Raw genomic sequence first — 16,366 nt, 5'->3', positions numbered from 1 at the left:
GGGGGGGGGGGGGCGGTGACATTTCTTAATCAGTGGTCAAGGAATGCATCAGGTGATTTGAGCAAAGAGCTTAAAGGTGAGGAGTGAGGCATGCACCTACGTGGGGGGAAAAGAATTCTAGGTAGAGAGGATTATAGGTGCAAAGGCCCTGAGGCAGGAAGGGCATGGAGGGTTGGAGACGCAGAGAGGGGTGTGATTGGGGCAGAGTTAGCAGGGAGAGTGGAAGGAGAGGAGAGCAGGGAGGTAACATGGGAAGTTGCGCTGGGCCTTCTGTGCCATGACGAGGACTTTGCCCTTTACTCGGAGTGACATGGAGCTATGGAAGTTTCCTGAACTGAGAAGGGATGTGATCTGACAGGGGATCACAGTGCATGTGGGAAACAGTGTGGAAGTAGCCATGAGAGCAGGAAGACCAAGGAGGGGCCTAAGGCAGTGGATCAGGCAGCAGATGAGGATAGACGACATCAGGGTGCAGGCAGAGGAAGGAGTGAGGAGTGAGCAGAGTCTACATAAGCGTGGGGGAATTTTGTACTTTGTAATTTAATGATGTTAATATTCATCCCGCAAAGCCAAACAAGTGCTACTATGAGAAATTACTAAAAACCTGCAAGAGAATGCACCAGTCTGTTCCATTCATTGCTGTATCGCTCTGTGCCTAGAACTGGGCCTGGCACAGAGAAGGTCCTCAGTAAATGTTACCAAGTGAATGAAAAAACCCATGCTGTTTTGCGTTCTATGTGCGGGGTGTTCCAGCCACACAGAAGCATTTCTGAAAATCTGTTTAAATATTAAGATGGAGAATCTGCTAAGTTCATTCGGCATTTCTGGAGGCTGTGTAATAATCAGATGGCTCCAGTTGGGGATCATGTCACCTACTTCTTATGGATTTTTACTATTTCCCTTCCAATTAACAGGATCTTTTTTTAAAGGACGAAAATACTGAGAGGACAGGGCAGATTTAGGGTTGCCAGCCCTATTTTCTGGAATCCTGGCACCATCTCCTGGCTCTGAGGTGTTTCACCTGCCAGCTTGCTCCGCAGCCCTGAAATTGGCAATTCCGGTGAGTAGTCAGTGGGCGCCTTCTGGTCTGGTGCCGGGGACACAATGGTGGCTGCAAGAGTCCTAGGCCCCGCCCTCTTGGAGCAGACAGGTGCCCTGACAGTGTCAGCCCAGAGTGGTCGGGGCCAGGATGGGGACAGTACAGAACACCCGGGGCTGAGAAGGGGGGAGCACCGAGGGCTTTCCCCAGTTTTCTCCTATGCCCAACTCCCTCTGAACCTACCTTTTAGCTTCCTGCTCTGACCGCAACACAGTTCTGCCCGGAAGGCATGCCCTCCGTCCAGCCCTTCCAGGAAGGGGCTGTTTTCTTCAACTCAGCCCTCAAGCCACCAGGCCTGCAGATGGGGTGAGACCCTCCTAGCTCCTCATTGCCTAGCTCCCAGAACTCCAGAATAAACTCTCCTCTGCATCTTCCTACCGTGTCCTCTCTGCCTCCTCCCTAAGCCTCTGACTTTGAAGTCTGTGCACTCACACTGTAGCCCCAGCTCCCATTCCTGTTGCCTGTTCTCCAAAGTCACCGGGGCTCACCTCATAACTTTTGCTCCGGGCCTGCTGTCAATAAGGCTCCTCTTACCGTGATTCTTGGTGATTTCAACTGTTCTGGCCCCTCAGTGCCTTGACCTTCTCTCCTCTAGTGATCTTGTCCTCCACCCAACCCTTCCTTCCCATGCTCACACCCCAGGTGGGGTGGGGACACAGTGGTGACTGTGGCAGCCCAGAGGTCCTAGCCCAGTGGGGGAGAAAGACCCCTCCCCAGAGAGCGATACCCCCGCCCAAACCACAGCCCCTTCAGAATCGAGTTCCATGCGTCTCAGTGTCTGCCCATCGCGTCAGGTCTCTCCAACTCACGCCCTCTAAAACTACTGTTCCAATGACCCTTTGGCCATCAATCCGTTAAACTAACCTCTTCCCTGTCCCTCACCCCCTTCATGATCACACCATTCCCACCGCCCAGGATGATTCCTCATCCATCCTTACTACCACTCCGTGGCTCACACCCTCACGCTTTGTACTTGTTTCTTTTCTTTTTTTTTTACCCAACTGAGTCTACCCTCTCTCTCCTCTGCACTTGCATCCTGGCAGCTGAATGTGGATAGAGAAAAACCCACACTCTGGCTGGCTGGTCTCACTTTGGATTCATGATGACAAACCCAAGTGGGCCCTAATACTGCCCAGCCAATCCTACCACGTGCCCTGAATCCATTCATTCTCCCATTTTCTTTCTTTTTCTTTCTTTCTTCTTTCTTTCTTTCTCTTTCTTTCTTTCTTTCCTTCCTTCCTTCCTTCCTTCCTTCCTTCCTTCCTTCCTTCTCTCTTTCTTTTTCTTTTTTTAAATACTTATTTATTTGTTTTTGAGGGAGAGAGAGCGAGCGTGCGAGCATGACTGGGGGAGAGCAGAGAGAGAGGAAGGCAGAGAGAATCCCAAGCAGGCTCCGCACTGTCAGGGCACAGCCTGACGTGGGGCTGGAACCCACAAATCGTGAGATCACGACCTGAGCCGAGATCATAGAGACTGATGCTTCACTAACTGAGCCACCCAGACGCCCCTCCCATTTTCTTATTTTCCCTATTAGTAGTATCGGCAACATGTTAATTTTTAAATGATATGTCAAAGCATAATTTACATATCATAAAATCCGTAAGTATATGTATGGTTCAGTGAATTTTAGGAAATTTATGTAATTGTACAACCATCACCTGACCCAGTTTCAGAATACTTCCGTCTTCCCATTTCCTACAGATGGAATCACACAATGATGGGCATTTGAGTTGTTTCCAGTTTTTGGTTATTACGAATAATGCCGCTAGGTACATTCATGTACAGATAGTTGTGTGGAAATATGCTTTCTTTTTTTTTTTTTTTGGTAAAGAGTTCTAGGAGTCAAGTGACTGAGTCCTATTGTAAGAGTATGCTTACCTTTGAAAGGACCTATTTTATTAAAAAATTTTTTTAAATGTTTTATTTTTTTGAGAGACAGCGAGAGATAGAGAGCAAACAGGGGAAGCGCAGAAAGAGAGGGAAACACAAAATCCAAAGCAGTCTCCAGGCTCAAAGCTGTCAGCACAGAGCCTGATGCGAGGCTCGAACTCACAGACCACGAGATCATGACCCGAGCTGAAAGTCAGACGCTTAACTGATTGAGCCTCCCAGGAGCCCCTCTCTTTCCCTTTTTGACCCTTCCCTCCATCCAATTGTTCATCTTCTCTTCATCCACTCTTTTAATCATCCATTTCCTCCTCTTCCCATTTCTCCACCCCTCATTCACCCATTCATGTCCCCTTCCTCCCTCCCTCCCTTCCCCCTCCTTTTCACCCATCCACCCATCCTTTCACCCCCCAATAAATATTCATTGTGTGCCAGATGCCCCAGGCATCTGACAGCTGCTGTGCAAGAAGGAGAGTCATGGAGGAGAAGGCATAAGGCACACACATCAGCATGCAGGTTAGCCCAAGATATTTATTCAGTGCTTTCACAGTTGGCCTCAGTGGCTCATCAAAGGGGTAGAACAGGGTAGGGGCACACAGGGACACTGTGCACTCTCCAATTATTTCAGTCTCCAGGAGGGTCAGGTCCTGAAGTCCTCATTCCTGGTGGATGGCTGATCAGCTGTGACTGTAAAAGACAGACTCTTAGCACTTCCTCTTGCAGACTGAGCACCTACCCCGACCTTCTGCTTCCCACGAGGGCCCCAGTGCCCCTGCCCCAAGTGGCCTGGCTTCCATGCTACATCCCTCACCATGCGGAGAAGTCCTGTGCTCTCCAGCTCTCCAATGTTGTCTTCTGGGAGTCATGCCCATCATTGGTCTGGTCCCCGTCAAAGTTTCCGCAGGCCCCACACAGCTTCCCAGCATGGTCACTGCTGACCATCACGGCCAGCTGCCCGTTGGTGCCAAGCCACACCTGGACCCCTGCCTTCTGCTGGACTAGCACAGAGCCATCGGGGTTCTGACGCACGGACACAGATGTTAATACCTCAGCTGGGAGAGCCACTTGGAGACCATTGACCTGGTGGTGGTTGAGGAAAACACAGAGTGTTACCAGGATGGAGACTCCAAGCAAGACAAGAAGTTCAAGGAGCAAAAAAAAGAGACGCAGGTGCTGAAAGCAATGAAGATGTGGATGGATGCACTGAATGGAGAGATGCATACACAGCTAGCTGGGGATTTGGGCAGAGGTTCAAAGGACAGAGGACAGATGGACAAAGAGACGCATCAGTGGATAAATGGTCATGCACAAAGCATTCTAAGGGCAGCCAGGATGGTGGGGAGCACTTTATACCAGACAGATAAATACATGATCAAACCCCAGCATCATCCTGTTCTACTTTTCAAAATAAAAGAAGCTTTAAGCATGTCCTGTAAGTTATTGGTTCTCTAACAAAAGCAATTGCATGACTTAATTTTTCAATGCTGATGTCTAAAGACAAATAATGACCTGGAAAGTATCACAGTTATGTGAGAAAATTCCTGTTTCTCTATCATAAGCTGTGGACTCAGTAACCTTGGTAACCCTATCTGAGTTTTTCCTTGAAATAACTGTTGTCTCTTTTCACTGATGAGTTAATCCTTATAAAGTTAGATGCTCTGGAAAACCTTCTTTGAAAGAAAAGTTCTTTTTTTCTAAATGTTTTGGGTCTGGGTCTTCCTCTGGCAGATGATTGGAAAGATAGGTAGATATACCTGGATAGATGGATAGGTGGATGGATGGATGGATGGATGGATGGATGGATGGATGGATGTGTGGATGGATGGATGGATGGATGTGTGGATGGATGGATGGATGGATGTGTGGATGGATGGATGGATGGATGGATGGATGCATGGATGGATGGATGGATGTGTGGATGGATGGATGGATGGATGGATGGATGTGTGGATGGATGGATGGATGGATGGATGACTGGATGTGTGGATGGATGGATGGATGTGTGGATGGATGGATGGATGTGTGGATGGATGGATGGATGTGTGGATGGATGGGTGGATGGATGGATGGATGGATGGATGGATGTGTGGATGGATGGATGGATGGATGGATGGATGACTGGATGTGTGGATGGATGGATGGATGGATGGATGGATGGATGGATGACTGGATGTGTGGATGGATGGATGGATGTGTGGATGGATGGATGGATGGATGTGTGGATGGATGGATGGATGTGTGGATGGATGGATGGATGGATGGATGGATGGATGGATGGATGACTGGATGTGTGGATGGATGGATGGATGACTGGATGTGTGGATGGATGGATGGATGTGTGGATGGATGGATGGATGGATGTGTGGATGGATGGATGGATGGATGGATGGATGGATGGATGGATGTGTGGATGGATGGATGGATGGATGTGTGGATGGATGGATGTGTGGATGGATGGATGGATGGATGGCTGGCTAGAAGATAGGAAAGAACATCTGTGTCACTCGGCACCTAGCCTGTTGTAGAGGGAACAGGGCCGAATGTATTCACAAAACCAAATTTTTCCTGGGAATCATCTGCTGGGGACAAAGTGGTGATCAAGACAGATGGGACCATTGTCCACCTGTGGATTATATTCTAGTGATGGAGAAAGGCAATAAACACAAATAATGGATAACTTCAGATATCGAGAAGTATGTTGAAGGAAGTAAGAGAGAGTAATAGCATTGAGACTGGGATGGAGAGGGAGAGCTTCTGTAGCTGGTCAGAAAAGGCCTTACTGTAGAAGGAGTACTGGAACTGAGACCTGGAGGGTGAGAGGAGTCAATGCATACAATCTGGGCAAAGAGCCCTGTAGCGGCGGGAATAGCCAATGTGAAGTCCCAAGGCGGGAACAAGCTTGGTCTGCTGTACAAAAAGCAGAAAGGCCAGTGTGGCCAATCATTAGCATGGCTAATGAGGGAAGGAATTACAGGAAGTGGGGCTGGAGGCCAGCAGGAGTCAGATCACACAAAGTCTTGTAGGCCAAGGAAGGCAGGTGGCTTGAGTTTGGAATGCTGCTCTGGGAAGCCACCGTAGAGTTCTACCCCTGATCTGATTCACATTTCTAGAGCATCTGTCTGCCATATAGAGAACTGTTTCTTGATAGAGGAGCAAGGGAAGGTCAGGGGTAGGTGTCTGTTAACCTGAATTATGTATCAGGCAGATGGCCAGAGAAAAGGAATAATTGGTCCTGATTACCCTAAAGAGAGAACTCAAGCCTCCCTGCTTCCAGCAGGGCTGAGTCTTGGACCATCTCCGTGTGTTGGTGGGAGGACACAGACCATCCACTGAGGGAGGCGTGCATGGATCATGGCTGTATCTCTCCCCTGAATCCAGAGAACCCCGGTGGATGTCTCTGCAATCAACAAACAGGTCATGGAAATAGGGACGTGCTCCTCTAGGGACTTTAGTGTGGCCTGACATCCATGCTTGGGTCAGGGTCTCTGTCACGTGGGCCATGAATGATTAGACCGTAAGCCGGCATCAGCTCTGTTTGGCCAAACAGATCCTCTCTCAGAAATTTGAAATTGGTGTCGTGAGAGCTATGGAGTTTGGTAAATGCAAGGCAGCTCTAAGTGAGAGGAAGTCAAGGGGCAGAAGGGAGGGGGCAACGGGGCTGGAGCAGACTCCTGGAGGCAAACAATGACAGGCCTGAGGGGGTCCCGAAGAGCAAGATGAAGGGCAGGTGAGGGAAGGATCAGTGGCCCAGTTTTGTCAGAGTCCAGAGCAAGTTCCCACTGAGCACCTGGAAACCATCTTGGTCCCTTGTAGCCACGGTTACCACCAGCATCTTGTTCCCATCAAAGTCGTTGGGAACAGAGCCTGGTGCTGATGGGTTCAAAACTGGTGGGATCCCAGGCACTGTCTGAATTACTTAAATAAATGATTTCACCTTCTTAGGCCCTTGTTTATCCTCTGTGTTAAATGTCGATAATAGCAGTCCCTGTCTTGTGGGTATGTTGTGGGGAACCACAGAGAATGAAATGGATTTGGTGAACAGCAAGTCTAAAAGACAGAGGCATAAATCCAGATAATACTGCCAGGGCACCTGGATCCAGCCACTCCTGAGGCTCTCTCCCTGGATTTTCCAGTTATGTGGGCTAGTAAATTCCTTTTTGCACAAGGCGATCTGAATTCCTTTTCTGTTACTTGCGACCAATAGAGTTTCAATGAACACTATTATCAAAACTACTAATTCGCTTGAGCGTGTTTTTGCTCCTCGAGAACTCAGCCAGAACAGAGGGACTAGGTTTGAAATACTGAGACCAACACAAATCCAGAGACTAAACTGCGGAGATCTGGACAAAGAAAATGCAAGACAGATGGGCAGCCAGGACTGTGGGGACACTGCAACAGGAAGAACAAAAACCCAGGGGAGACAGTCCCCCGCCCCCTCATGCCCCGGCTTACCCACACGCCCTTCTTTGGGCTCACAGTCACGAGCCCATCCTGGAAGAAGATGTGAGCCTGGCCCACAGTTTCAACTCCGCCACGGCAAGTCTGGACATCAGCGACCACACGGTACCAGGGGATGGTTTTCTGTCGTCCCGGGCAGCGGTAAGACATGTCATAGATGCCAGGGGAGGTGACTGCTCTGCGGATCCCATCAAAGGTGGTGAGGTTGGAACCCACCAAGAGGGAACAGAGACCTTGGGGGACCCAGCAGTCCCGGGCCTCAGCCTGGACTTCACATATGCGGCCTGGCGGGCAGCTGGATGCCTGGCACGTCAGGCCGGTGCTCGAGGAGCAGGAACAGCGCTTGCTGCAGTCTGAGCTCAGCAGTGAGGAGTTCACCTGTGCACAGAGAGAGGGGCCAGGTTACTGCGGTGTGATGGATCGGAACCTCCGACACAATCCTCCAGCCCTCTGGACCCATGCAGAATGATTTTGCAGCAACTTCCTTTAAGAGATGAAATTTACGGGGCGCCTGGGTGGCTCAGTCGGTTAAATGTCTGACTTCAGCCCAGGTCATGATCTCACAGTTCGTGAATTCAAGCCCCACATTGGGCTCTGTGCTGACAGCTCAGAGCCTGGACCCTGCTTCAGATTCTGGGTCTGCCTCTCTCTCTCTGCCCCTCTCCAGCTCGTGCTCTCTCTCTCTCTCTCACTCAAAAAAAAAAATTAAAAAAAAAAGACAAGAGATGAAATTTACTTCCACTTCCCCCACGAATCTGGGCTCACCTTACAACTATACTTTGGTTATTATAATGCAGCAGAAGCAATGCTTGTACCAAATTCAAGCTTGCACCTCAGGGACCTTACAGCTTTCTCTCTCTCTCTTTCTTGGAACCCTGCCCAGCCACCATAGGAATAAGCATGGGCAAGTCTGCTGGAGGATGAGACCCCATGGGAGAGAGACAATGATCCCAGCTGATGCCACTGTACTCCAGCTGGCTCTCAGCTGACCCACCTTCTCTATGTTCACTACCTGATGGCCTCATCAGATTTCATAAAAACCGAAAGCAACGTCTGATCCTCATTTGGACTCTGGCGCAGGGGAGCAGGTAGTCGTTGTAGAGGACATTATGAGGACAACCAGTAAAATTCAAATACAATCTTTTAGAGTATTGCATCAGTGTTCATTTCCTGATTTGGAAGTTAATCCCATCATAACCCTGTAAATGAACTTCCGTCTTGGGGAGTGCATGCTAAAGTACTTAGGGGCGAAGGGACACTGGGTCAGCATCATACTCTCAAATGCTTCAGAAGAAATGTGCATATAAACTTACACAGAGAGGTTGCGAAAGCAAACGTGTCAAAAGGTCAACAAGAAACTTAAACGACAGGTATCTGGGAGTGCTTTGTACGATTCTTGCAAGTTTTCTTAAGTTTGGATTCTTTAAAAATAAAAGTCTGGGTGGCTCAGTCGTTAAGCATCTGACTTTGGCTCAGGTCATGATCTCACAGTTCATGAGTTTGAGTCTCACATCAGGTGAGCTCGTGCCCCACTTCAGGTGAGCTTGAGCCCTGCTTTGGGTAAAACATGAGCCCTGGGTGAGCCAGGCTTCTCTTTCTCTCTCTCTCTCTCTCTCTCTCTCTCTCTCTCTATCTATCTGTCTCTCTCTCTCTCTCCGACTCTCTGCCCCTCCTGGGATTCTCCCTTCTCTCTCTCTCCATCCCTTGCTCACTTGCACACTCTCTCAAATAAATTAAATAAATAAATAAATAAATAAATAAATAAATAAATAAATGTCTGAAAACATTAAAAGAACAGATGTAACAAAAGAGATAAATACCATCTCTCTACGGATGGTTCCCCAGCCCAGACTTCTCTGGTGAATGCCAGACTCACGAATCTAGGAAACCTGGCACAGGCAGAGCTGTCAGGGCTGGGATGGGGGAAGCACAGGGGTAACCCAGCCTAGGGGATCAGGGAGGGCTTCCTGGAGGCAGTGAGACCTGGAGGAAGGAGAAGTTTGGCATGTCCTTCCCCAGAAGGCTTGAACTTCCAGGCCTTCTAGCCTATCTTACCGGCATTAATAAAATGGGGATGAGCGAGTATGGAATGTGGTCATTCATCTTTCCTTTATTTGGTAAATAGGCTTGTGAGGGGGCAGGGTGCCTGGTAGTTCAGAAGGTGGGTCCAGGCTGCTGGGGTGTCGGTCCAGGCTGCTGGGGTGTCAATCCCAGCACCCCCGCTTGCTAACGGACAGCCTTGGGCTGACTTCTCTTTGTTGCGATAGTGCCTGGTGCATAAGATCATTAAATGAATTCGGGGCGCCTGGGAGGCTCAGTTGGTTAAGCGTCTGATTTCGGCTCAGGTCATGATCTCACGGTTTGTGGGTTTGAGCCCCGCATTGGGCTCTGTACTGTGAGCGCAGAGCCTGCTTCGGATCCTCTGCCCACCCCACCCCACCCCCCAATGCCTCTGCCCTTCCCCTGCTTGTGCTTGCTCTCTCTGTTCTCAAAAATAAATATTAAAAAAAAAGGATCATTCAATGAATTAATATCTGTTACAAACTTGGCGCACAGCAAGAGCTCAGAAAACATCAAGCACAAAAATTAATCAAATTTTCAACTTCTATCATGAAACGATTGCCAGCCTCACTACCTGCTGCACCATGTGTATGTTGCTGGCATTTGTACCGTATGATGAAGGTGGAGGCTGAGGCCCGGTGCCCGGCAGGGACCTTTCAGGCACAATGACACCGGATCCTCAGATACCCATGGTGCATGGATGATGATTAACCCCGTGTTCTAGATGAAGAAAGGCTCAGATGAGGGGACTGTAGGAGGCGGGGTAACAGCCCCCCAAATATAACAGGTTTCAATTCCTGGGACCAGTCGATGTTACCTTACGTGAAAAAAGGGGTGTTTGCAGATGTGAGAAATTAAGGATCTTGAGATGAACAGACTGCCCTGGGTTATCTGGGTGGGCCTTAAATGCAATCACATGTATCCTTATAAGAGGGAGGTTTTGTGACACACACAAGGAGGCAAGGAGGAAGGGAAATGGGACACAGAGGCAGAAATTGGGGTCAGGTGGCCACAAGACAAGAAAGGCCTGCAGCCACCAAAAATGGGGGGAGGAAAGGAGTGGATTCTCTCCTGGGGCCTCTGGAGGGAGTGCTGTCCTGCCCGCACCTCGATTTTGCCCCACTGACCCTGATTTCTGACGCTGGCCTCCAGAACTGTGAGAGAGAAAATTTCCCTGGTTTGAAGCCACCAAGGTTGCTTGCGGACCTTTGTCTCAGCAGCCTCAGGAAACTAAGACACTTTACCAGCATTGAGTCACCCCACTGGGAAATGGAGGTGGCTTCTCTGTCCCCTCCTTGAGGGGGTCGGCAGAGAAGCTCTGAGTCTCCCTCGGGCTCCTCTACCCTCCCTGCCCACCTCCAGCCCGGGCTCACCGGCAAGTAGTGGCCGTCATGGGTGCAGCCGCAGTCCTGCACGGGGACGCAGGTGCCCTGCGAGAGCAGGAAGCGGTCGTCACACTCGCAGCCCTCAAAGCAGCGGCTGGTGCAGCCCGTGAGGCCGGAGAGAGCGGCACAGGAGCCCTGGCAGGAGCGCGTGCAGGTGGAGTAGTGGCTGTGGGCAGGGCACTGGAGCGCTGCGGAGGGAGGAGAGAGGGCGGGGTCAGGCCTGTGGGTGTCGGGCCCTGCCCTTGGCATCCCACATACCGGATCTGGGCTGGCATGCTGGGGACACCAGCTATGAAGACAGTCTCATGCCCTGCCCCATGGAGCTCATATCAGTGGAAAAGATAGTCCCAGTGCAGTGTGTGATCAGGGCTGCAGGCGGAGGCGTGGACAGAAAGGTCAGGGCCCGGATGAGGCCAAAACAGGGAGTTGTGAGGACCCCCCTGGGCTCTGCCTGAGCAATCGATGGATGGTGCGGCTGTCCGGAGATGCAGACTTGGGGTCAGAGAATCGGAGGGTCAGGTTTGGGGTGAGATGCTGATGTCATATGGGAACACAGCAGGTGTGAGGGACCCGAAGGACACCCAGGGGAAAGTGTCCAGGAAACCACTGGACCCCCGAGGCTGGCAGTCAGGAGCGAGGTCAGGGCCGAAGACAGTGTCCCCTGTCAGCACTGAGGACAAATCTAAGGCCACAGGGGTGGATGACGGCCCCCGATATGGGTGCTGTCCTGCGGAGAATGAAGGAGACACAGCCCTGCCCTGGGAGTTTGAAGGAAATGTACCCCCATCCTGGGGGGCCCAGGTGAGTCACAGACTCAGGCTGTATTATGTGAGCTCCTGGTCTGTCTGACCACCCCTCCCAGGGCCCCACAGAAAGGGTTCAGGATGAGTCCTGAGAAAGAGCTCTGTCTGTGGTTTCAGGAGCGTGGGCCCCTGCAGGGAGCCTGAGAAAGAGTCAGAGGGGCAGGGGGGGAGCAGACAGGGAGTGCTGTGGGAGAAGCTGGGGGCGGGGGGTGTGGGAGGGGCATGCTTCAAGAGGGAGGCACTGCTCCTGAGAGGCAGACAGGACAGGAGCAGGTCAGGAGGAGTCCCTGAGCCTGGTCTGGAGTCTTCCGAGGGGCTCCCCTGGACACTTACGGCAGAAGCTGTCTGTCCTCCAGGGTTTCACGGCCCCACCGGACGCCTGGCAGTCCGCCATGTAAGCGGCCAGGCTGCGGCAGAGGAAGGTGGTGTTGCCCTTGTGGACACACAGGTCGTACACGCACTGGCGGAAGTACTCAGAGGGGTTCAGCACTGCGTGGCAGCCCGCGAAAGGGCCCTGGGGGTCCCGGACCCGACCGCAGGCCTGGATATTCTCATAGGGCGCCGTCTCCTCCGCTGAGCACACGGGGCAGCCGCCCGGCCCACAGCCCTCGCCACAGCCCTGGGAGGAGCTGGGCGCCCGCCACCCGGCTCCAAAGGCGTCCACGCTGGGGGCCACGGCGCCACTGGGCAGGACAAAGTCGTCGCTCCAGTTGCCGTTGAAGTTCCCACAGAGGCCACAGAGCCGGCCATGGAAGGGGCTGGGGATAGATATGAGGACATGGGCATCGCCGTCAAAGAGAAGCCGCAGTCCCTTGGTTGTCTGCAGAACCATGTTCCGGCCCTCAGCGGTCACCCGCACACGACCTACAGCCACAGGCAGGGCCACAGCCTCGCCATCCACGGTGACCTGGGTGGAAAGGCCACGGGGGGGTCAGGGACTCACAGTACCACAGGTGAGACAGACCCCTCAGACTCCTGGCATGGAGCTATGTCCCTCTCAGGCCCTTTGGGGTTGTACCATGTCCTTGGACTGCCCAAGGGTGGGACTGTGTCACCTTCAGACCTCCAGATCTGTGTCACCCTTAGTCCCCTTGGACTGGGGTCATATCTCCCTCAAGCCCTCAGGGTGGGCCCTGTCCCACTCAGAACCTGCCTCCCCGCCCCCCCCCCAGAGTGGGGCCACGTCCCCTTCAGACCCCCAGGGTAAGGCCACGTCCGCTTACTTACCCTCAGCCCCCGTGCCAGTACCACCACCTGGCCAGCCACAGTAACCACCAGCTGTTGGGGATCTCCAGCCGCGTTCTTCTCAAGCACAATGACAAAGTCCTCGTCCCCAGGCTGTGGGCGGCAGACTTGGGCCAAGATGTAGGAGCAGGAGCCGTGCAGGTCATAAACACGCCCATCAAGGGTGACATAGTGGATGCCACCGTTGGCCAGGCAGCGGCCACAGCCTGTAGGGTGACAGGCCTGGACACCGTCCTCCACTCGGCACTCCTCGTAGGGTCCGCAGGCCGCGCCCTGCTGGCAAGTGACTTGGCCACCCGGCCTGCACTCGCAGCGCCGCTCACACTCAGGGCCTGGGTAGAAGGACTCGCCCAGAGGGTAGTAGCGGCCCTCGTGGAGGCATCCGCACTGGCCCACAGGCACACAGGTGTCACCACTGAGCACGAAGCCGGCATCACAGACACAGCCCTCCCGGCAGGTGTGCACGCAGCCGTCGGGCACAGAGAGGCTTGGGCAGCTCACGGGGCAGGAGTCACCGCAGAGCTTGTAGTGGCTGTGGGGAGGGCACTGGAGGGCTGTGGGGACAAAAGGGGAATGAGCCGGGAGGGCAGAGGGAGGGCCCCGGGGGGGGGGGGGAGGGTGACAGAGTGGGAGAACCGGCCCAGGGGAATCTGCATGTTCTGCCTGAGAATATTTCATGAGCGAATCCATCCAGGGATCTGAGCAGAGTGTCTGATCCAGTACATCTAACTGGGGTATTCGGTGTGGGGACGTGGAGACCAAGTCTCTCTGACCACGTCGTGGGTCGGCCTGATCAAAAATTTCTATAGATGAAGTGAATTTGACCACCTACATCCGACCAAGATATGCGGGATTGGAACCAAACGTGTGGGTATCTTGGGGGGTGGCTCTGACCGGGCTGCGGGACCAAATGTATCCCGTATCTCTGGTGTGAATACACCTGACTGTGGATGTCTGGCCTGGAGCCTCTGATGGAGTGTCTCGGACAAGGTTGGTGTCAGTGGGACTCTGACCACGTATATCTGATTGGGTGAAGCTGACAGGATAAATCTGACCAAATGTGCCTGAGGGGGGAATTGCCCTGGACTCTCTGACCGTGAGCCTGTGGATATCTACCTGGGGCTCTGTCAGGGTCACGATTCTACCTGGGAGTATCTGCCCGAGTGTCTCTAACCGGAAGGGTCCCTGGCTGAGGTTATCAGACCAATTCTGTCTGACCTTGTGGATTTCAGTGTTTGAAACAGGGTAGGTGCATCTGACCAGGTGTAACTCTCTAGGTCTCTCTGACCAAGGGCACCTCGCTGAATAGCTGTCTGTGACAGGGTCAACCACCCCAGTCTATCTGACTAGGATATCTGAGCACACGAATCCCGGAGAGGATCCAGCACCTAGGGTTTCTGACCAGGTGTGCCTGAGTGTCTGCCATTGCAGTATGTGACCTGGTGCATTTCCGTGGGTAAATGCCACGGTGTACTTTTGACAGGACCCACGGAGGAGAAGACTCTTGTCTAAGAGCCGTGTGAAGAGGGCAGGCGGGAAGACGCCCACTGTGTGGACCACGCGTGGATCCGTACTCACGACAGAAATCCGGCCGCCTCCACTCGCCGAGCGTGGCCCCCGCGGCCTGGCAGGCTGCCACGTAGGCCTCCACGGCAGGGCAGAGGCCTCCCGGATGGCCCTGGGCTTGGCAGGCATCCAGCAAGCAGGCCTTGAAGTAGTGCTCCGGTGGCAAGAGGCGGTGGCAGGGCGCCAACGGGCCGTCGGGGGCCGAGATCACGCCGCAAGCGTCCGGGCCGCCGAAGGGCTCCTGCTGCTCGGGCGTGCACTGAGGCGGGCACGGCCCGGGGACGCACTCCCCGCAGCCCTCCGCGCCGCCCACCTGCCAGCCTGCGGGGTTCCCGCCCACCGCCTGCAGTTCGTCGGCTGGGTCCCGGTTGTAGTTCCCGCACAGGCCACAAAGGGCGCCCGCGTACGCCGCCGGCACGCGCAGGCGCACGAAGCTTTTCCCGTCGAAAGCCAGAGAGAGCCCGGTGGCGGCGGTCACCACCACGTCGGCGCCACTCAGGTAAGCGCGCAGGCGCGAGTCCAGCTGATAGGGCAGTGCTACGAGCTCGCCGTCCACCTGTGGGTACCGGGTAGGGGTGGGGGTGAACGGCGCGGGCACAGGTTCGAATTTTGACTCCACTACCTACGGGGGGTGGGGGGGGGGTGGGGAATGGGGTGGAACCCTGAGCATGTGATCTACACTGTGTGATAATAAGGATGGTAGTAGTAGGAGGAGGAGCCTCTATAGACACGACGCCACTGCCTCCTCACAGGACCCTCTGAGGCAGGTACTATTATTAGACCCATTTTATAGTGGAGTAAACTAAGGTTAAACTAAAAGAATAAACTAACTTTATTAGTTTAAATGGGGAAGACCTGCTGCTCCAAGGCCTATACTCTGAACCCCCTCCCCCCATCACGTCCCACTAACCTGTGAAAGGTAATCAGGGGACTGGCAGACCCCTAACTGTCCCAGACAACCCCAGGACTCGTCTCTGGCCCCAGACCCCTCACCTGCAGCTGTCGGGGCCAGCGGGCACTGAGGGTCAGTCTGTGGTTGTACATGTGCAGGGTGACGCTGCGAGTGTAGCTGACGGCCTGGCTGCCCCGGTGCTCATTGACTACGGTGACCGTGAAGTTCTCGACACCCTTGGGTGGTGCAGAGCAAGGCGCACTCAGCAGGTACTCGCAGGTGCCTTGGAAGTCGAATCGGTGCCCATCCAGGGTGATGTAATGGGGGTCACCCCAGGCCTGACACTGAGCTGTGCTGACAGGGTGGCAGCCGTGCTGGCCAGAGGGCAGCAGGGCACATTCTTCACCCGGCCCACACTTGGCAGCCTTGCAGACCAATGAGCCATCCCCAGGCCCGCAGTGGCACCTCTGGGAGCAGGTGGCATCGGCCCAGAACTCACTGCCAGCTTCGTGGTAGGTGCCATTGGCCCAGCAGCCACAGCCACCGTCCAGGGGAACGCAACGGTCAGCACTCAACACGAAGCCCGGATCACACTGGCAGCCTTCGGCACAGGGGCCCTCACATGGCGTTGGGGTCGTGGGGGGCGCGGGGGACGGGCAGCTGGCTGGGCAGGGTGGGCCACAGAGCTCGTAGTGGCTGTTCTCGGGGCAGGACATCTCTATAGGAGTGGATGGAGGAGTGGGAGGGAGAGAAAGAGAGAAAATGCTGTCGGGGGGTGGGGTCAGAGGAAGGGGAGGAGACAGAGGCAGAGAGAGACAAAGAGGGACAGACGGAGGGACTGAGAGAAGCAGCAAGAGGCACCGACAGACAGAGAGAGGGACACAGAGGAAGACTCGAACGGAGACCAGGAGAGACGGCATGAGAAACGGAGAGACAGAGAGACAATCAAAGGGAGACACAGAGATAAGCG

General features: G+C 53.7%; 1 protein-coding gene across 1 annotated transcript in view; it reads right to left on the bottom strand.

Annotated features, from left to right (window-relative positions):
- Positions 1–3,497: 3,497 nt before the first annotated feature.
- Positions 3,498–16,366, bottom strand: part of FCGBP (Fc gamma binding protein) — a 40,137-nt gene continuing 27,268 nt past the window's right edge. The window contains exons 13-20 of the mRNA XM_078438433.2: positions 15,498–16,114; positions 14,517–15,060; positions 12,921–13,492; positions 12,027–12,600; positions 10,879–11,078; positions 7,439–7,822; positions 3,798–4,066; positions 3,498–3,673 (exon numbers count right to left, since the gene is read on the bottom strand). Of these exons, the coding sequence (XP_078294559.2) occupies positions 3,664–3,673; positions 3,798–4,066; positions 7,439–7,822; positions 10,879–11,078; positions 12,027–12,600; positions 12,921–13,492; positions 14,517–15,060; positions 15,498–16,114 (3,170 nt within the window). The 3' untranslated portion in view covers positions 3,498–3,663. The remainder of the gene's footprint in view (positions 3,674–3,797; positions 4,067–7,438; positions 7,823–10,878; positions 11,079–12,026; positions 12,601–12,920; positions 13,493–14,516; positions 15,061–15,497; positions 16,115–16,366) is intronic.

This window comes from Panthera onca, chromosome E2 (genome assembly GCF_046562875.1).
Source record: "Panthera onca isolate mPanOnc1 chromosome E2, mPanOnc1 haplotype 2, whole genome shotgun sequence".
Taxonomy (NCBI): Eukaryota; Metazoa; Chordata; class Mammalia; order Carnivora; family Felidae; genus Panthera; species Panthera onca.
Note: the sequence above shows the minus strand (reverse complement) of the source record. Positions and strands in the feature narration are given on the sequence as shown.